At 44.8% G+C, this 21,614-nt stretch overlaps 1 protein-coding gene and 1 long non-coding RNA gene across 4 annotated transcripts; both read left to right on the top strand.

Moving 5' to 3' along the window:
• On the top strand, positions 1 to 7,987 carry LOC136518609 (uncharacterized). Of its 2 annotated transcripts, none has more exons than XR_010774570.1 (8): positions 1 to 4,051; positions 4,126 to 4,198; positions 4,319 to 4,922; positions 5,062 to 5,134; positions 5,542 to 5,762; positions 6,170 to 6,229; positions 7,083 to 7,176; positions 7,849 to 7,987. It is a non-coding gene; the product is annotated as an uncharacterized lncRNA (long non-coding RNA). The 2 variants fall into 2 exon arrangements; XR_010774571.1 differs by having other exon boundaries at positions 4,126 to 4,213.
• Positions 7,988 to 15,313: 7,326 nt separating this feature from the next.
• Positions 15,314 to 20,225, top strand: LOC136517657 (U3 small nucleolar RNA-associated protein 5-like). 2 transcript variants are annotated; one of them, XM_066511282.1, is made up of 7 exons: positions 15,314 to 15,530; positions 15,790 to 15,936; positions 16,179 to 16,411; positions 17,209 to 17,291; positions 17,974 to 18,085; positions 19,578 to 19,652; positions 19,721 to 20,225. In XM_066511282.1, the coding sequence occupies exons 2-7, from the start codon at positions 15,819 to 15,821 to the stop codon at positions 19,898 to 19,900; spliced, it is 801 nt and encodes a 266-aa protein (XP_066367379.1). In that variant the 5' UTR covers positions 15,314 to 15,530; positions 15,790 to 15,818; the 3' UTR covers positions 19,901 to 20,225. The 2 variants fall into 2 exon arrangements, with proteins under 2 accessions (XP_066367379.1, XP_066367378.1); XM_066511281.1 differs by having other exon boundaries at positions 16,173 to 16,411.
• Positions 20,226 to 21,614: the final 1,389 nt, after the last annotated feature.

The raw sequence follows: 21,614 nt of genomic DNA, 5'->3' as shown, positions 1-21,614 counted from the left end.
ACCATTTCACCCCTGGCGAAAAAATAAAATACAGAATTTTGTTTGTCTATTGTATATTTGGAGTAATATTACACAAATAAGGTAATATTTGTGTAATATTATTATATAACAGTACACACATATTATGTATTGTTATGTGTGAACTTATTTGCGTAATATTACTCCACATATACAACAGAAAAAGAAAACTCTGTATTTTTTTGCCAGGGATAAAATGGTCGTTTTACTCTTGACTTAACACTGTTAAATGCAAAAAACGGACGAAAGACCATAGAAGGAAGATAATTTTATTTTTGGGATATAAGGAAGGAGAGAAGAACATTTATAGGATGGCTAGGATTCGAAGAGAAAGACAAGAGACTTTAACCAAATTAAGTGTATTAAGGATGAAAGGGAGCGTCTCTTGGTGAAGGAGGATGAGATCCGACATCGATAGCAAGAGTATTTTGACAAATTGTTCAATAGTGAGAATACAGACATAACCTTTTAGTTGGATGACTCTTTTGATGACATCAATAGACGCTTTGTGTGAAGAATCTAAGAATCTGATGTCAAAGAGGCATTGAAAAGGATGAAAAGAGGTAAGGCGATGGGACCAGATAGTATCCTAATCGAGCTATGGAGATGTCTCGGGGACATAGCTATAGTATAGCTAACCAAGCTGTTCAACCATATTTTTTAATCGAACAAGATGCCTGATGAGTGGAGGAGAAGTATATTGGTACCGATCTACAAGAATAAAGGGGATATTCAAAGTTGTACTAATTACCAGGAAATTAAGTTGATGAGCCATACTATGAAGCTATGGAAGAGAGTTATCGAGCATCGCTTGAGAGCAATAACGCGGGTCTCTATGAATCAATTTGGTTTCATACCTGGAAGGTCAACCATGAAAACCATTTTCTTAATAAGATAAGTTATGGAGCGGTATAGGAAGAAGAAGAAGAAGGACCTACACATGGTTTTTATTGACTTAGAGAAGGCTTATGATAAAATACCAAGGAATATTATGTGGTGGGTTTTGGACAAACATAAAGTCCAAACAAAGTACGTCGGGCTCATTAAGGACATGTACAACAATGTTGTGACTAGAGTTCGAACAAGTGATGCAGACACGGATGACTTCTCGATTAGGATAGGACTACATTAAGAATCAGCTTTGAGCCCTTATTTAGTTGCCTTAGTGATAGATGAGGTCACGGGGGACTTACAAGGGGACATCCCTTGGTGTATGCTTTTCGCGGATGATGTAGTGCTAGTTGATGAAAGCTAGACATGAGTGAATCAGAAACTGGAGTTATGGCGGGAGACTTTGGAGTCCAAAGGTTTTAGACTCAGTAGAACTAAAACTGAGTATATGAGATGTGACTTCGGCACTACAACTCAGGAGGAGGAAGATATTAGTTTAAAAGGTCAAGTAGTGCCTAGGAAGGACACCTTTCAATATTTAGGATTAATGCTACAGAGAGACGGGGATATTGATGAAGATGTTAACCATAGAATCAAAGTAGGGTGGATGAAGTGGCGACAAGCATCTGGTGTCCTATGTGACAAAAGGGTATCACAGAAGCTAAAAGGAAAGTTTTATAGGATGGCGATTAGACCTGCTATGTTGTATGGTACAAAATGTTGGCCTACGAAAAGACAACATGTTCAACAGATAAGTGTCACGGAAATACGTATGTTGCGTTGGATTTGCGGTCATACAAGAAGGGATCGAGTTCAGAACGATGATATACGTGATAGATTAAGGGTAGCACCAATTGAAGAAAAGCTTATCCAGCACCGGTTGAGATGGTTTGAACATGTCCAACGGAGACTTCCAGAGGCACCGGTGCGTAGTGGAATCCTAAGCCAGGATAGTAACGTGAAGAGAGACAGAGGAAGACCGAAGTTGACTTAGGTAGAGGTAATAAAAGGAGACTTGAAAGGATAGAATATACCCAAAGATTTAGCCTTAGATAGGAGTGCTTGGAAGACAGTTATTCACGTGCCTGAACCTTGATTACTTCTACTGGGTTTCAACTCTAGCCTACCCCAACTTGTTTCAGACTTAAAGGCTTTGTTGTTGTTGTTTGTACAGGTAAGTTCAAAAAAATCGAGCCATACAAGAAAGAGGCATTTTTTCTAAGGCAATATAGGTAAATATATCATCAAATAAGGGTACGGCTAGCACCAGGGCGTCCGGATGCTAGCCCTCGTTCGGACACCCGCGCCTATCCCGTCATGCTATCCGCCCTGACTACTACGCCTCACCTCCTCCTACGTGCCCGCCTCAGCGCCGAGCACCCTCGCATGCGCCAGCAGCGCCCTCTCTCTACTACATGCAGCTGCAGGAGTGGCAACAATTTTTCCCACGCATGTATAGTTTCCACGCGAAAATTAATGCACTCCACTCATGAAGAAATGGAACGACGCCTATCCCGTCTGCACCGCATACAACTATTGCGCCTACACACCCGCCCCTGCATGCCGCATGCAATTATTGCGCCTACACACCGTGCACATACTTACATGCCTGTTGATGCGCATGCAGGTGGGGACCATCCACGCCCGCTTCGCTTCCCTTGCATGTGGGGACCGCTACGCACGCACGGATCGCCTCGGCATGCGCTCACTTCCTACGCATGCTAATGTTACAACATGAAGCACTTCTGCAACATACGTATAAAACATGTGAAATATTTATAAAACATACGTTTGCAACATATGTATATAACAACTACAATATCTAGATAACCACACTTACAACATACGTCTGAAATAGATGAAATATTTTGAATAGACGCTTGCAACATATATATGAAACATATGCAACATTGCAACATTCAGATAAAACACTTGCAACATATGTCTGAAATAGATAAAACATTTGAAACACATACTTGCAACATACATCTATAGCCTCTGCGACATATGCAACATCCATATAGAACACTTGTAATAAACGTTTGAAATAGCTGAAATATTTGAAACATATACACTTGAAACATACGTGTATAGCCATTGCAACATATATAACACCAGATCTAGTTTTGCAACATCCAGATGAAACATATGCAACATACATCTGAAACGCATGAAACATACGGTTGCAACATGGGCTCTTGTACTTGCTGCCGCCCAATGGAAGCTAGTTGACGCGGTGCGAGAAGCGCAGCGTGAGGCTCGGGTGGCATGCAGCGCGAGGCACAAGCGGGGGCACGAGGCATGAGGCACGGACGTCACGCAGCACGAGGCACGAGCGGGGTGCGCAGCACAAGGCATGGGGCGCACGCGGCGCGAGGTGGGTCTGTCTCCTTCGGACGGATGGAGCATTACCGATCAAACAAGGTTTCCATAGAGTACTCAAATGGCCAAAATAGTCCTCGAAAAAAAATGGCCAAAACAGACTCCGAACATAGGAGATATGGATTATTCATTGTTGTAGGTGTGTCGGTAGGGATGAGATTCTTCCGAATTGCATTCAACTCTTCCTAATATGTAAACTCCGTGTTAAAAACGACTTCAATATGTTTGATTATCTTTACTATAATAGATCAATCAAAATTATACTAGGTCTCTTCAGAAAAACGTTCCCTGCTAAGAACATTCAACCATTGTGTATTCAGAAAAATATACGCAAAAAAATATATGTCTATTAAAATCAGGGCTAATAAATCATCGAACCAAATCGGATGGCCGACGAAAGAAGTTTGATGCCAGGCTTCAAACGCACCCCTCCGCCCCCACGCACGCGCGGCTTCAAACACGCCCCACGCGCACACCGTGGCCAGCACAGGATCGAAGGCTACGAGCAGGCACGGAATAAAAGCACGGAACAAAAAAAAAGGAAACGCACCATCAGGGCCCGAGCAACTGTTGATCCCGCCGCCGCCGCCGTGGACCCGGCCGCCTCCTCCCTCCGCGCACACCGCGGCTACCCAGGCCGACCGTGGGCGCGAGCACCGACGTGATCGCGTGCTCGGCCGCGGGCTCGAGCGCTGCCCTGGCTCCGATGTGTGCTCGGCGGCGGCGGACGAGCATCCAGGACCACGATTCTTCAGTGCAGGTACCCCCATCTCTCTCTCCCTCTCTAATTTCCTCTGATTTTCTTGATTTGATGAGGAAGTTCTCTAACTTCAGGATTCTTCAGTGCGCCCCCCACGATTTGGTCCTAATTTCGTGGTTGCAGGAGCAGTCGCACCTGTTACAGGAGGTTCATCCTTTTCTTGTATGATTTGTTCTTGCATTTTTTTTGGGTCCATTATTTAGTCTTCAATCTTGAAGTATGGTGTCGATTCTTTTGTTGGTACTAGCAGCTGCTTTTCTTTTGCAGGCTTTGGTCCAGTAAACATGCAAGACATGTATGATCAAGTTCGAACCTGATTTCAGTCTTTTTCTGATAACAGCTAGAAGCTGACACACAAAAAAATTCTGTCTTTTTTCGATATAAGGACCCTAACTGGCATCCTTTCAAGACTCAGCTACAAAGGTATATGTATATGCCCAATGGAATGAATACACATCTTCTATCTCCCTAACTTTTGTGGCAACACTTATCAAGTTCAATATTCCGTCCTACTACTGTCATCTGATTCAATTGTAGCTTAATTTATTAAAACAGGTTAGACTTGATCAAATCAAGTGCGTTACTTCTGCGTATTCATTTGAAGGTCGGATTGCAGTGTGGATTGTAGTCATAATAAACTATACTTCCGCGTATTAGTGTTTGATAGATTGTTGGTTGTGTTTTTTAATTTCAGAAATCCGTATCATAGTATCATGTTATGCTTAACTGTCTGATCATGTTATGCTCTTACTATTTGAGTTGTGATCCCTCCTCGACCCGCCACGCGTCCTTCGCCTCCTGGGCCGCCGGCTCGCCTCCGTCGACGAGCTAGCGTTGCCCTCGCGGAGCTTGATTCATGGCCTGATGCTAGGTGAAGTTTCTGTTCTGTAATTTTCAGTTTACCAGCAGCAGTTTGCTGGGTGTCTTATTGGTGTGTTATTGGGTTTATTATTGATTGCTCTCACACATATTTTAATCCTTGTTTAATTGCTAACTAGCTGTTGTAACAGGTCATGTGGTTTCATGGAGTTTGGGTAGCTGAGCGTGGAGGCAATCCTTGTGCAATTCATTCTCATGATGCAGGTGTAGCATGTATTCACATTTGTCAAATGTCACTACAGCTTGCAATAGTGGATTAACTTTCCAGACTAACTAAAGATTAGATCCTTGCTTGTGTGACATATTAAGTATCTCAAGTTATTTATATTAATTAAATGCTATGCTTCCGGTACCTTCTTGTATGCCAGCGCATACAAGGCTTTTGCTCTTTGCATGGTTGCATAGGTTTCAGTATGAAATTTGTTTATTAAATGCTTGGACAGAGAGGTCTGGTTATTGCTTGCTTATTAAATTTGTTTATTAAATTTTGAGGCATGAGATACAATTCAAAGTTGGCACGGAGGTGGGTGTGGTTGGTCAGTTATTTTCTCAAGTGGTCAGAAGATAGTAGTTCTGTTGTTGCTAACAATTGCGTTATGGGTTGAATGCAGATTGTGATCGACTCTTGCTGCACGACATTTGCGGAGGGGCAGAAGAGGAGAAAGGATTTTTGGGCAGAGTTTGAACTATATGCTGTTGACCTTCTTGTTAGTGTAGCAGTTGATATTGCACTTGTGGGGCTGCTGGCTCCATATGTGAGAATTGAGAAGCCATCTGCTTCAACGGGGCTCTTTGGAAGATTCAGCAGGATGGCTGGATCTTTACGAAGCAGGTGAAATTTCATTTCGAGTTGTTGTCTATGGAGATTTGTACCACACCATGAAAAACAATTGAATTCGAAAGTCTGTTTAACTTGTATATCACTCCTATGACCATTTTTTCATCTATGAAATTGAAATAGAATGGAGATGTTGCTAAACCAGCAATAGAGCTGTGACTTCAAAAATCTATTTATGAATGGCACTAAGATTTTAAAACCGCAGTGTTTTACAAGCACACCAGGTGTTCACGATTTAGTCTACAACGTACATGCTTCATTCTCTAGCTTCCTTTTCACTCACTCTGTTTTATTCCAAAATTTTTATATGCAGCCTACATTTGTTCTTAAGTTCAAATTTATTTCTGCAACAAAATACTTTGTTCTCAGATCAGGCTATAAGCGAATAAAAAATTGTACAGATTGAAAATTGAATAAATGGTGGCAACAAAGGTGTAGATGAGGTCCAGGGCTATCTGCAGGTACCTCTAGCTTCTTTTTCACACTGTTTTTTTTCCAGAAATTTTACTATGCAGCTTACAATTGCTGGCAAGTTTAGATTTTTATATATGCAACAAAAGAATTTGTTCTCAGTTTGGCCTATAGGAGATTGAAAAATTTTACAGACTAAAAATTGATTAAATGGCTTGCTCTCTGCATATATGCACATGATATGTTTTTTTTTTGCGCATTTATGCACATGATATGTTGTAGGTTGCTAGCTATTTTACCTTTGCCTACATGATATATTGTTTAAATAAACTTTTCAGATACTCCTTTAGAACATGGATGGACCTATTAACTCTTTTTATTTCGGTGCTCAATGACCCTGTTTTTGGATGATTCATTTACTAGAATATGTTCTCAATATTTTTAAAACCACACGGGTCCTTCTCATGCAAGCATTGGTGTTAATATTGCACCACCAGTTCTGGAGCAGCGATTGTAGGTCCTTGTCCCCGGACGCCACCTCTATCGACTCGCTTCTTCGCTGGGACCGCTCGTAAGTGAGAGAGACTGACGGTAGTTTGTACAAATTTTATCTTGTTTTGTATTTTACCATAGCGTTAGCACGGGTGTTGAAACCCAGTATTGATTTCCAGTACATGCTAAGTGCAGAAGGATCCTCTCCTACTGAGATACAAGGTGTTTGATACTGAGTGTTCACTTTGGCTCATGATTTTTTGAGAAGAGATTTATTTTTTGTCCTATTGTTCAATAATCCTCATGGGTACAATAATCTTGAAGAAAGACACTCCCTGATAATTATCTGGAAGCACAATTTGGCCCTGTTCGGCTTACCCTATATTCGGCTTGTTCAACTTCTTTTTTCAGTCGGAACAGTGTTTTTCTCTCACAACAATTCAGCCAGAACAGTGTTTTCAGCCAGTTTCAGCCAAGTTTCAGACCAGCGAACGAGGCTAAAATGGTATGTTTCTGACCTCTGTACCTCATCGTGCATTATGGTGATCAATGTAACAAATGAAACAAATCTTCCTGTTAAAAAATCATAGGACACCTAGGTACATCAAGATTGATCTCCAGCAGGATAGGTTTGATCCAAAGTCCAACCGAATTAATAAGCAATTACAGAATCAAGTTCGATGAAAACTTTTTTATTCAACCTTAGAAATAAGATACCTTCCTGTTTTACTCTTTCAGTTGTTCGTTTTTATGTGAATTTTAAATATATTTCATCTATGCTTTATTACTAATACATGTTGTGACACGTTGGCTTAAAATCTGCTTCTTCGGGACTGTATATGTCATCTTTTGGTTGTTTGATTTGCACTATTAAATATTACCGTAGCGTTAGCACAGGCAGTATACTTGGAACATAGTCAATGTATGTTCTGCATACTCCGTATTTTTAATTGTGGTGTTATTTTTTATCTGCTTGAATCTGATAATAGGTCAAATATGAAATGATTTACTACCAATCTGGAATTATATCTTGAGATAATACAATACTTTTTCATCCTCGACGTGATGTTGGTTTTTGGTCCAGCTCCTGTCATCATTAGTCTGACCATTGTCAAAAGTCTGGTAAATTTCCTTTTTGTTCATCTACTACAGCCTAAAACCGATTCCTTTTCAACAGGCAAAGCTGGATGCTGTCAAAATTGCATATGAAAGCCTTCAGGATAAGGCTTAAGGTGCTTTACTGCTTTGTTGATCATGTAAACACATGCCGGGTGATTTTAGCACATGCCGGCAGTGGAGGCAATCAGAACTATTTTATTTACAAAGTAGTGGTATGTAAATTTATTCTAATATTCATCAATGTTAGACATGATCCTTTTGTATCGGTCATTGATTGATGCTTACAAAATTTACAGGATGATCAATTTTCTTTGGTTTTTTTTATTCAAGCCATTACAATTCTTCGAGTTTGGAGAAACGCCATTACAATTCACCTATTCGGAGATCTGTCATTATAATTTTATCTCTCCCCCATTCATACCATTTCTACGCCTACCACGCATAAAGGCCCACTGTCAGGGCCGTATGCGTACAACAACGCCTATGGACCGTATGCGTACAACAACGCCTACGGACGTCAAGTCTGCGACTCCTCCGTCAGACCAAGCCCGCCCGTGGATGCTCGCCTCGCCGCGGTCGCGCGTAGGCTGCGCGTTGCCACTCCACCTTCGGCCCCCATAGGAGAGGTGTGCGTCCTCTCCATCTACAGCGGCACACCCGTGATCGACGGGCTCCTTGCTAGCGCCGCGCTGGAGCATCTAGAGGCCGCACTGCAGCGGAGCGCCGGCAGCTCCGCGGCTCGGCTCGCCAACTTGGCGTCCGTTCAATGTCCCCAACCGGCTTCCTCTGCGCTGGCTGCGTGGCGGGTCTATTGGAGCGCAGGCGGGCTACGCACTGTCAGGACCAATGGCATCCACTCTGTGCCGAATGAGCAAGTGGAGGCTACGGTGCCGGGCTCGGCAGGAGGAAGGCCTGCTCGGCCCAAGAAGAAGAACGTTCTGGTGTTTGGGCCTCAGTGGGAGAATGAGTGAGCCCGGTATGTATGCGTGCGTGAGTCTGTTGCTTATATGAGAAGGCTTAGGCCACAGAGAAAGGCATGAACATTGTAAACCAAATATTCTAAACTGCAACTAAAGCTTCGTCTGCTCCGGTTCCTCCTACTCTACTGCCTCGCCCTTGCTCCGATTCCTCTTTTCTTCCTCCATTTGCTGACAAATTGGTATCCAGAGCCTATCGTTCCTTGGCCGATCTATCATATCCACATCCTGGAACCCCACGAAATTATCCACTACCATTTTACCAGATTCCGTAAGCATTTTAGTGCCATGGATTCCAACACCAAGCTCCTGATGGATGAGCTCAAGTCCGTGAAGACCACCTCGAATCGTCCCTCGGGGAACATATTGGGGAGGTGGAGGTGTCGCTGGGCAAGCGGATCGGGGCAGTGGAGTATTCCATCGTGGATCGATTCAACCGGTTGGAGGATGCCACTAAGGTGTTCGATGAATGGAAGCCCAAGGTGGATGCTTCGGTGGCGGAGCTACGCTCGGAGTTGGGGGCAGTCCACAAGTTCGATGCGGTGGTGGAGCAGTTGCGCGAGGAGATGACTGGCCTTCGCAAATCTGTGAGTCGTGTGGTGCTCGACTTGGAGCTAGCAACTTTCGCTGGTGTCCTGAAGTCCCATCCCGTGGTGGCCGCGGTGACATCATCTGCCGAACACCCGACCATCGGCCCGTCTGTTGGGCACGGCATTGCACATCATCACCGGGGGTTCGAGTCCATGGCTCAGCCCTCGGTCAAGGGTAAGCCAACCATCCATCCCCTTCCCTAGCCCGCCCATCAGTTTGTCCTGCATCGGTCTCTTTCCAGTTCTGCTTTGGACATGGGGGATCGGGAGTTTTCTGGTGTTGAGGGTGCATCGCACGAGTATCGCGCGCATTGGAGAGGATCCAAAGCTATGGCTCAGTCGTTGTGATGACTATTTTGACATGTATTTTATTGAGCCCAGTCAATGGATTCGTGTAGCCACGATGCGGATGACAGGCGCTGCATCTCGCTGGTTGCAATCTTTGGACCCAAAGGTGAAGAAGGTTAGCTGGGAAGAGTTTTATCAGTTGGTCCTAGACCATTTTGGTCGGGATCGGTATGAGTTGTTGATCCGTCAGTTGTTTCACATACGTCAAACTGGAAATGTTCAGGAGTATGCTGATAGGTTTACTGGGTTAGTTGATCAACTCATAGCTTATGGCAAAACTACTGATCCCCTGTTCTATGCTATGCGTTTTGTGGATGGGTTAAGGGATGACATTTGTTCTGCTGTGCATATGCAACGCCCATCTTCTGTGGACGCTGCCTGCGTTCTCGCCTTGTTGCAGGAAGAGCTGGTGGATCCTGGGCGAAGGAGACCGGCGTCCAAGTCTTTGCCTATGCTGCCGACGACCACCGCTCCTGATCGTGGCGGTCGGGCAGCTACGGGTGGGGCTCTTACTGATGACCGTCGACCCCGGGGCGTGGAGGACAAATTGAACACGCTGCGGTCTTACAAGCGTGCCCGCGGCTTGTGTGTTCGATGTGGAGAGAAATGGTCTCGCGACCACAAATGTCCTGAAGCCCTTCAGTTGCATGCTCTCTAGGAGTTCTGGGACATGTGTAATTCGGATGAACCTGATGGTGTTGATCAAGTCACTGATGAGGAGACTTCAGCACAAGTTTTTGTTGTCCAGGTGCTGGCGTCAGTGGCTGCTTCTTCTCTAGTTCGGTCTATCCATCTCGAGGGTTCAGTCCAAGGCATTCCAGTTTAGATTTTGGTGGATTCTGGCAGTACTTGTTCTTTTGTCAGTACTGATCTAGCTAGTAAGCTAACTGGTGGCCAATCTCTGGTAGTTCCACCTCAAGTTCACATTGCTAATGGTAACATCATCGAGTGCCCACAGTTGTTCAGTGAGCTCTCGTGGGAAGTGCAGCAGTGTTAGTTTAGTTTAGATTTCTTGGCTTTGCCTATGCCGTCATATGATATGATTCTTGGCATGGACTAGTTGGCACGTCATAGCCCCATGCAGATTGATTGGCAGCACAAGTGGCTCTTGATTCCTCATGGCCAGACTATGGTTCGCTTGCAAGGCAAGTTGATGGCATTACCAGAGGGTTTAGTTATTCAAGTGACGGCTTTGTCAGCTGAGGACACTGCTCAACACACCCTGGTTCATCCAGCAGTATCTGAACTGTTGTAAGAGTTTGATTCAGTTTTTGCTCCTCCCACTGGTTTATCCTCCTGCACGACCCTTGGATCATGCTATACCAACCGCCCGTGCAAGTGCGTCCTTATCGCTACCCGCCTGCTGTCAAGGATGAAATTGAGAGGCAAGTAACCGATATGCTCAGGGCAGGCATCATTCAACCCAGTAACAGTCCGTTTTCGTCTCCGGTATTGCTGGTCAAGAAGAAGGATGGGTCATTCAGATTCTGTGTGGATTTTTGGCACTTGAATGCAGTGACTGTTAAGGCCAAATACCCGGTACCGGTGATCGAGGAGTTGTTGGATGAGCTGACTCATGCTTCATGGTTTACTTGTTTGGATCTCATAGTCAGCTATCATCAAATTTGCCTCCAGCTGGGTGAAGAACCCAAAATAGCTTTTCAAACTCATTTAGGTCAGTACGAGTTCTGGGTTATGGCATTTGGACTCACGGGGGCCCCGGACACATTCCAGAAGGCAATGAATACTACCCTGGCATCGTTGCTTCACAAGGGAGTGTTGGTTTTCTTTGATGATATCCTTATTTATAGCCAGTCGCTTGAAGAACATTTGGTCCACCTTCGGCAGGTGTTGGATCTCTTACGCCGTGATCAGTGGCAAGTTAAACGCTCCAAATGTGTCTGCACCCAACGCCAGTTGAAATATTTAGGGCATGTTATCTTGGAGCAAGGAGTGGCGACTGACCCAGACAAGGTTCAGGCAATGTTGAATTGGCTAGTGCCATCTTCGGCTAAGGAGCTTCATAGTTTCTTAGGGTTAGCGGGCTACTACAGGCATTTTGTGAAGCATTTTGGGGTAATTTCCTGGCCTCTAACAGACTTGTTGAAGAAAGGAGCTTTGTTCTTATGGTCGATAGTCCATGAAGCTGCTTTTCATGCTCTGAAGCAGGCCCTGACATCTGCTCCAGTGTTGGCTTTACCGAATTTTTCCAAACCATTTTCTATGGAGACAAATGCCAGTGGGACGGGCATTGGTGCAGTGCTTACACAAGATGGTCATCCTCTAGCTTTCCTCAGCAAATCCCTATGTCCCCGATCTCAAGGTTTGTCTACATATGAGAAGGAATACCTGGCCATCCTTTTGGCACTGGATCATTGGCGCAGCTATTTACAGTATGCTGAGTTCCGCATTGTGACTGATCAGAAGAGTTTGGTGCAACTGTCAGAGCAGCGACTGCATACGCCTTGGCAGCAAAAAGTTTTTACCAAGCTCCTTGGATTGTAGTACCAGATTGTGTATCGTAAAGGCGTGGATAATCACGCTGCTGATGCTTTGTCTCGCATACCAGCACGGCAATATTCTACGGTCTCTGTAGTTCAACCACAATGGTTGCAAGAGGTGGCTGCTTCTTATGAATCTGATGCCCATGCACAGTAGCTGATTACTAAACTGATCCTTGATCCTGCGGTTGTTCCCTGTTTCACTTTTTGGGATGGATTACTGCGCTATAATCAGCGTGTCTGGATCAGTCATAATGAGGAGCTCCAGACTCATATCATTGCTGCTCTCCACACCAGCCCTGTGGGAGGTCACTCCGGGATTCCAGTCACTTACCGTCGTATCAAGCAGTTGTTTACCTGGACAGGGTTGAAAGCAGTAGTCCAAGTCTTTGTCCGTTCTTGTCTCACTTGTCAGCAAGCTAAGCCGGACCGTTCACGGTTACCTGGCCTCCTGCAACCTTTGCCGATTCCGGATCGCGCTTGGCAGGTAATCTCTATGGATTTTATTGAGGGTCTTCCTTTATCTGGCGGCTTTGACTGTATTTTGGTTGTTGTGGACACCTTTCCAAGTATGCACATTTCCTGGGCCTTAAGCATCCTTTCACTGCTGTTGGGGTAGCTAAGCTGTTTTTGTCCCAAGTCTACAAGTTGCATGGGTTGCCCAACGCTATTGTCTCCGATCGGGATCGTATCTTTACCAGTCATTTATGGCGCAAGCTGTTCAAATTGCCTGGGGTCGATCTGTGTATGAGTTCAACATATCACCCGCAATCGGATGGTCAAACAGAGAGGGTCAATCAGTGCTTGGAGGCTTTTCTCAGATGTTATGTTCATGCTTGTCCACGCCGTTGGAGTTCCTGGTTGGATGTGGCGGAATTCTGGTATAATACTTCGCTTCATTCGGCTCTTGGCCATTCTCCATTCGAGGTGCTGTATGGGTTTGCTCCTCGCCAGTTTGGGCTACCGGCTGCTGATGATCACCCTATCGCTGATCTGTCTGAGTGGTTGTAGGACCGTGATCTGATGACTCAGTTGATCAAACAACATCTTCATCGAGCTAAGCAGCGCATGAAGAAGCAAGCAGATGAACGCCGTTCCGAGCGCGAGTTTCAAGTTGATGAGTGGGTTTTCCTTAAGCTACAGCCCTATGTGCAATCGTCATTGGCCGACCGCGCCAACCAGAAGCTAGCATTCAAGTTTTTCGAGCCCTTTCGGATCCTAGAGCGTATTGGGTCCGTCGCCTACCGGTTGGAGCTTCCTGTTTCATCTTCTATTCACCCTATTTTTCATGTGTCTCAGCTTAAGAAAGCCGTGGGCGGTCATCATGTTGTGGAGAAGACTCTGCCTCCTTCTTTCGTTCGTTGGAGTGTTCCTGAGAAGATTCTTCAACGTCGCTCCATCTTCAAAGGTACCGTTCCTGTGCATCAAGGGTTGATCAAATGGTCTCAGTTGCCTTCATCTCTGTCAATATGGGAGGATCTAGAGTACCTTCGTCAACAGTTTCCGCGCGCTGCTAATTGGGGACATCCAGGCGCGCAAGGGAGAGGGGATGTCAGGACCGATGGCATCCACTTTGTGCCGAATGAGCAAGTGGAGGCTACGGTGCCGGGCTCGGCAGGAGGAAGGCCTGTTCGGCCTAAGAAGAAGAACGTTCGGGTGTTTGGGCCTCAGTGGGAGAATGAGTGAGCCCGGTATGTATTTGTGCGTGAGTCTATTGCGTATATGAGAAGGCTTAGGCCACAGAGAAAGGCATGAACATTGTAAACCAAATATTCTAAACTGCAAGTAAAGCTTCGTCTGCTCCGATTCCTCCTGCTCTACTGCCTCGCTCTTGCTCCGATTCCTCTTTTCTTCCTCCATTTGCTGACACGTAGGCGCAGATCCGGGGCAGGGCAACATAGACAGGGGACAAAGGGGCGGACGCGGACGTCCCGGGGTAGGGGCCGCACGTGAACACCGAGATCGGGGTTAGGTTGATGGGCTCCGGCGTCGTCTTCATCAAGGTCCGTGCATGCCCCTGTTCTCGTTCGTCCTCGTCCCTTCTTCCTCTGGTGCAGAGTGTTCGTTCAGACGTTCAGTGAATGCAGTACTGATGAGATGACGACGAATTGTTATAGAGTAGTGCTGCATCATGCAAATTACAGATTGTTGAGATGCCAGCGAATGTTGCTTGTGTCCCGAACACGTGCGACTCCTGCAGCATGTTCATCCCGCTCGCGCATGTCCCGAATGTGTGCGTGGCCTTGGGCCTCCCGTGTCCGAGCTCAGCGATGACCTCTAGCGCGGCAGGTCGCCACGGGCGAGCGCCGCCTGCTTCGTGAGCACGCAGGCCACTGCGGGCAAGCACTCCCGCTCCGCCTCTCGCGTCGGCCGCTGCGGCGAGTGCTCCTCTGCCGTGGGCGGACTCGTTCTAACGGAGGAGTAAGGGACTTAACGTCTATACACGTTCTGGTAGGCATACGTGCCTGTAAGTGGGCCCATATACGTGGGGAACGTAGAAAATGGCATGGATAGACCAGAGATAGAATTGTAATGGTAGTTTTCCAAATATGTGAATTGTAACGGCGTATGTTCAAACTTTAAAAATTATAATGGCAGGAATCCAAATAACCCATTTTCGGGTGATGTATTTTGGATGGTTTGGTTGAAAGAACAATATTTATTCTTCAAATTAGAGATAAAATTATCTTTCGCTCAATGATTTGCTATTACGGTATAATTGTAGACTCATATATTTTACTATGACAAAAATATTTGGTATAAGATGTGAATCTTAATGAATTTTGTTTTGTGTTTTACCGTAGCGTTAGTACGGGCATTATACTAGTATTATTGAAATAAGCAGATTTTGCGCATAGCAAACTGTTTTTATTTTTAAGAAACGCCTAGCAAACTGATGACTGTGAGTCTGTGAGCGTGATGGTTAGTAATTATTTTTAAGAATCGCCTAGCAAACTAATGACTGTGAGTCTGTGAGTGTGATGGTTAGTAGGCGGGCTCAAAGGATAGTCGAGGTAGTCTGTAGACTACCCTGAAATTTGGCCCAGAACTTATTTTCTACTTCGCATTCATAGCCCAAAACGATGTAATGGCCCAATAGGATAACCCTAGCCCAGCTTGGTTTGCTCCGGCGCTCCATCTTCTGCTCCCTCCCCCACTCGCGCTCGGCACGCAGGCGACGGCGTTGGCGCTCAGGCTCGGGCTCTCAGTGACGGCGGGGCAGTCACAGGCTCGGCGGCGGTGTCAGCGGCTCCCCCTCCCGCCTCTAGCCAGTCGCCTCGCGCCCTCGCCTCCGGTCCTCTGCACACCGGCCGGCGACCCTGCGTGCGCACCTCCCTCTCCCCTCCCGCCTCCGCTGGACCGTCGACGGCGCCCGCCCCCGGCGGCTGCGCTACTAGCCGCACGCGGGCGGCGGGAGCCAGCAGCCACTGCTCCACCAAGGCTGTCGCGCCGCTTTGGGAACGCTTATGCCCCAAAGCGAAGCGTTACCCGTCCGCTTAGCGCTTCAGCGCGCTCTTAGTGTTGCTTTTTTGGAACCCTGTTTAGATGTGTGTCATTGATCTAAGCTGCTATTCTTTTGCAGCAACCGTGAATAACTAGTAATTTGGAGTTATGGATTTGCAAGAGAAGACAACCCCCACTCATCAAGGAAAAGAAAAGAAAAAAGGAAGTGCAAAGAAAAAAGAAAGAGGAAAGAAGAGAACATCATCTGTTTTGGATTCTACTAATGGTGAGACATGTCCTAGATAAGTTTAGCACCTCTTTAAAATTGAAATTCTGACTTTCGTTTACATCTCCTATACAAATGGCACAGTTCTTTTTTCAATATATAGCACTGCTGGAGTTGAAAAGTTGATTATCTCGTGCACTAACTATTTAACTATGAATGAACAGAGTTAAGGGCACCCTTTATTTTCTTGCTCTTTTTACTTAACTGGCTTTTGCATTTTTTTTTTCTTTGGGAAGTTTCAGGCACAGTCATCAGTGAGGAAGTGTCAGAGTATAATCTTGATGAACCTACTATGGAGGAAAAACTAGCAACCCTGAATCTGATCAATAGAGAGAATGGAATGAGTGATAGTGAAAAGCAATCGCTCTCTATGGCACCACCAAGTGCAGATTCAGTCCATATCTTGCTGAAGCAAGCTCTTCGTGCTGATGATAACGTAGCATTGTTAACTTGCTTGTATAATAGAGATGAGAAGGTATTGTTTTCTGTACTAAGTTTGGTGAAAGCATCTTCTCCTTCTGGCTCTTATCCTTTGTTAGTTGTTTTTTTTTCTCAAAGACGCAGGAGAGCTGCGCATCATTGCATTAAGAAGATAAATATCATTTGTTGGTTGTACTGCCCATCTAATCTGAAATCAACTTCATCCCTGTTATCACTGATGAAAGTTTTGCTGCCTCTAGTAAAAAATCTTTGTTGATTTGACATTACATGCTATCAAGCTTATGAAGCTGGACTATCAATATCGTTCAAAGTTCTTAGACTAGACAAGTAAAAAACCATATATGCATTTGTCTCAATAAAACATACTCAGCACTCAAAAGTTTTCTTTGGGAGACAATGTTGATGTCCAAAGCAGCATATGTTTGTGTCTGTAAGTAGGCCTGCACACTCTGTTTGGCATATGCAAGTTTAGGTGATGCTAGTCTCACATGTTTTCCTTTCTTCAGGTCAATAGAATTATATCATAACTAGAAAAGGAAAACTACAGAACTGCTCTTGATCAATTGTTCTTGGCTGAATGGTGAATTGGATGGTTTAACTGAATGTGTTCTAGTCTTAGGTTGATCATATATAGTCGTCTTTTCTCTTGCTACTCCCATGTTAATGATTTTATTTCTTGACAAAATTGGAAATAAACAGAATAGGTTGTATGAAAACCGTAGTCAAAATTTGGTAATCCGTATATTTACTAAAGTTCAGTAACATTCAGATTGTTCTTGACGAATTGCAGAGAGTTCACTATGTCTCATAATTTACTGCTGGGTTACACAGGTTATCACAAAGTCTATATCACTCCTAACACCGGCAGATGTTGTGAAGCTTCTCAAGTTCTTTGTGTTGCAAATACAATCTAGGTAATATTCTGTGGAGGTGTTTTGTGTCGATTTAATACATAAAGGTTATGTGGTGCATGTAACTGGAGATAATTCATTGAGTATGAGATGGCCCATGTGTTGCTTGCGCGCCATCAACTATGTATTCATGCTTGAACCAGGGCCTTCCAATTCTTACAGTAATTAGTCTCTTGTTATTCTTTCCTAATCATTTATTATTATTGTCATGGTTTTTGTGGCTTTCTCCACTCCTTGCCTTGCTGTTGGGGACTGTGGTTTGGAAACTAGTTATATAATTACACATGAATGGCTGCTGAGAGACAACATGATGTTTATGCATATCTGATCTGATTCATATATTTGTGTCCATTGGAATACATAAGCATGTAAGATGGTGTGTATCCAGATCTTATTTGTATATGTATGTTCATTGTAATTTATAAGCATAGTGTTGACATCCTGATCCCAGTGACTTCTGCTTGTTGAGTTCCTTATTCTGCTGTAATGATGTGTATATTGTCATGATATGTTTAAACATAGTGCGGATTTGTATATTATCATGATTTGTTTACCTTTTGGGATCGAGGATCCTGGCTACTTCGAAGGATGCTAACGCTGTACATTTCTAAGTTTCAGTGTTACTCTTTAATTGGTTATCGCAATTTGGTACAACTGACTAATTTCTAGACCTTTACCTCCTCAGGGGCACAGTGTTGGTTTGTTTACTCCCATGGCTGCAAACTTTACTAAATCGACACATGAGCAGCATAGTGTCTCAGGAGTTTTCTCTGTCATTGCTCAACTCGCTCTACCAGGTTAGTAAACCGAAGTAACCCCGTTGCTGTGAAGAATGTTCAATGCAATATCTGTCTCTAAGAAGTTATATGAAAAAACTCTAATAGAACCCTGCGTGCCAACATTAAATTATGCTTGAAAGGAACACTCATCCTGGTGATCATTTATTGATGATTCATGCTTGTAATCTTACTGCCTGATTTAAAAGTGAAATTGCACTGTATTAGGGTCCGTTTGGATGGTAGATATTGAGGGGGTTGGAATTGAATTGGGTTCAATACCAAAGCAGCCATAGTATTGAAATGGCCACAATTTGAATATTATTGTTCAGATGACCATCGAATTGTTTTTTGGAATCCTAGCAAGTAGCTTAAATCCAATACCTGTTTGGATGCAAAACCATAGAATTGAAACTCTCAACAGCGGCATCCATGGCGTGCAGAGCTCAATCGCGGGGGAGCTCGACAGCGGCGTCCATGGAAAGCAGGGGCAATCTCAACGGCAAGGGGAGCTCGACCCCGGGCATGGCAAGTGAACCTCGGCAGCCACAGCCATGGGGGGCGCTCCACCCGGTGGCTCGCCAACAGTAGGGGGGAGCGAGCGAGGCTGCCATGGGGAAGCTCGATCCCGGGCATGGCGAGCGAAAGGGAGGGGTCGCCATGGGGGAGCGAGCGAGAGGGAGGGGTCGACATGGGGGAGCGAGCGAGAGGGAGGGGTCGCCATGGGGGAGAGAGCGAGAGCGATAGGGAAGGGTCGCCATGGGGGAGAGAGCAAGAGCGAGAGGGAGCGAGGCTGCCATGGCACGGGTCTAGACGAATGTCGCGTGGGGAAGAAAGGGGAGCGGCCGATTCAGATGAAGAAAATATCTACAACATATGAAGAAAATATCTACGTGAAGAACATTACGTCTAGCTATGCAAATTAGGATCACACCAGCACACATCATAGTACCACATGCTGGAGCATCACACCAACATATATGCATCAAAGTACCACCAGACTAGTACCATCAATCACATCCTTTCCAACATGTGGTACTATGATGTGATTGATGGTACTAGTCTGGTGGTACTTGGATGTATATATGTTGGTGTGATGCTCCAGCATGTGGTACTATGATGTTTGCTGGTGTGATCCTAATTTGTATAGCTAGACGTAGTCTTCTTCATGTAGATATTTTCTTCATATGTTGCGCAGGTAGACTGAATGCCGCATGGTATTGGAGCCCATTTCCAAAGGCCAATACCAAGACCATCCAAACAATAGAATTAGGGGGTGCCAATGCCAATTCCAAATTCTGGGCCTGAATACCAACATCCAAACGGGCTGTTAAGGATATTCTACTCATCACTCCTCCCTGGACATGCTGAGTTTGGTCTGCAACAAGACAATGTAGCCTCAAAAAGTCTATCCTACCAGTTTTTGGGTTCTTGTACAGTTCATATAGCATGATAGCAATTTAAGTCATGTTTACTATTGGACACAGATTTTACTGGCTACATTTTTTTCCAGCTTATAGATGCAAGAACATCAACATTCAAATCGGCATTGCAACTCTCCACCACTCTAGATTACCTTTTCAGCGAGGTAAGTTTCCTTCCCAGCAACGGGTGACCATTTTCGAAATTTCAATTAATCCTACTATTATGATCCAGATTGCTGATGATGAAGCTGATGAGGAGGTGCCACCACCGATAATTTATGAAGACAAGGACACTGATGATGAAGAGTCTGAAGTTGATGCTATGGAAACCGACAGAGAAGAGACTGAAGAGCTAGGTGATGTTACTGATGCCTCTGAAAATTCAGATGGAAGTGAGATCATGAGCGACTGATTGACTTTTACTCTCCCAAGCACTGAGCGTTGGAATATCGATTATCCCCATAAGATGGATTTCACGATGACTGCCGGAGATGGTTGTTCTTGTACTTTGTCGAGCTTAACCGCATCTATTCCGTGCGTCATATTATCTCAGTAGATTTTACCCACCTAAGTGAATGTTTTCAACAAGTTTTTGGATGATATATTGACATTTGATTGAGCAAAGTAACCATTCCCCCTCTTATAATTTGTGCTCCTATGAAGGGTAATTGTCTATGTATATGGTGCTTGAGGTCACAATTATTACTCAGGCTAATTTCGGGAGTATTGAACCGTTGGGTCGATGGTCGTGCGTTGGCTCCGACCGACCAAACCCTTTTGAAATGATATATCTCCCTTCGTGCGAACGCTTTGACTTTGAAAGTCGGCTGGCCAACGCCCATCTTACTGTGTTTTTCATTTTTAATGTCTTGCCGATGGCATTTGTTAAGTATTTGACTTAACTTGAACAGCCGCATACACTGAACCACTGGCGTGTGTTCTCAGCAGCGTCGACCATTTTTATACCGTGAAACATGAATAGTGCAGATCATCGACGCTTCATCTTTCTGCTGACACACACGCACGAGAAACGAGATCAGCTAGTTTTCATACAGACGCAGATCAAAAGGGTTGGGGAAAACATAAATTCAGATTAGAGGTACTAATAGAATTGTGGGAGAATCTGACGCGGGCTGATGACTTTCTCCCTTTCTGAATTCTGTTCTTTGATTTGCAGGCAGAAGCGGCCAAAACAAACTTCAGAGCTCCTGATCAAGTACAGCAGCTAGTGCTACAAGTAATGGCCAGTGGCCCGGCTTCACTTGAGAATAAATACTAGTAGTAGTAAGTAAACGAGCTGTTACAAGCTCTTGTTTACAACAAAGGCCTGAACTTGGACATGGTTTCTGAAGCAAGTACATCAAGTGGCTGTAGGATACGACTGTCTGTCGCGACCTCCAATGGCGGCAAAACCACTGGTTTTGCTGACCCTAGGTGAAAGGAACAGCGGTTTCGAGCCGACCCAATTTGGACTAATCTAAGCTGACCTCTGTAAATACGGTGACGGTAGGCTTTGTGGAGAAGAGGGACCTTAGGGCACAACAATGTCAAGAGCTAATACGGTGATCAGTGAATGTGTATGTTCCAAGTTCAGGTGTGGGTGTGACCTCCAGACATGGCAGCCACATCTGAATGCAGCGCTGAGACTGGAGTTTGAATCTGTGCAACTACAAGTCTACAAACACCATCTATTCCACCCGGTAGCTCTCTTGTACCGTTTGGAGAGTATAACCAGCCAAAACGATGCCTTTAGGGTATGTTTGGTTTCTAAGATGAGAATGGATGGGAGATGACGGTCTAAGTTTTGATGGTGTTTAATTTGGGGCAAAGTGGATAAAGCTGTTTATAATATCAAGGGAATATTCTGCTAGATACTAAAAGAGCCCGTTGTTGAGCATTTGGTCAATTTACGACTTATATTAATTCATAAATACGACTTAAACAATAGTAACAGTACCACTAACCATACTGTAACACCACCACTACTGCAGATAGTGTTTAACAGTGCAGCAACCAAGTACGCTAAAAACGCTAACAGAATAGCATATGAACAATAGCGCACAGTGGGATTAGATTTATACCCTAGGGTGGGACTGCCGGTACCCGCGGACAGTGAGCCACCATCT

This window comes from Miscanthus floridulus, chromosome 17 (assembly GCF_019320115.1).
Source record: "Miscanthus floridulus cultivar M001 chromosome 17, ASM1932011v1, whole genome shotgun sequence".
Classification (NCBI taxonomy): domain Eukaryota; kingdom Viridiplantae; phylum Streptophyta; class Magnoliopsida; order Poales; family Poaceae; genus Miscanthus; species Miscanthus floridulus.
This window is presented reverse-complemented; position numbering and strand designations above follow the sequence as displayed.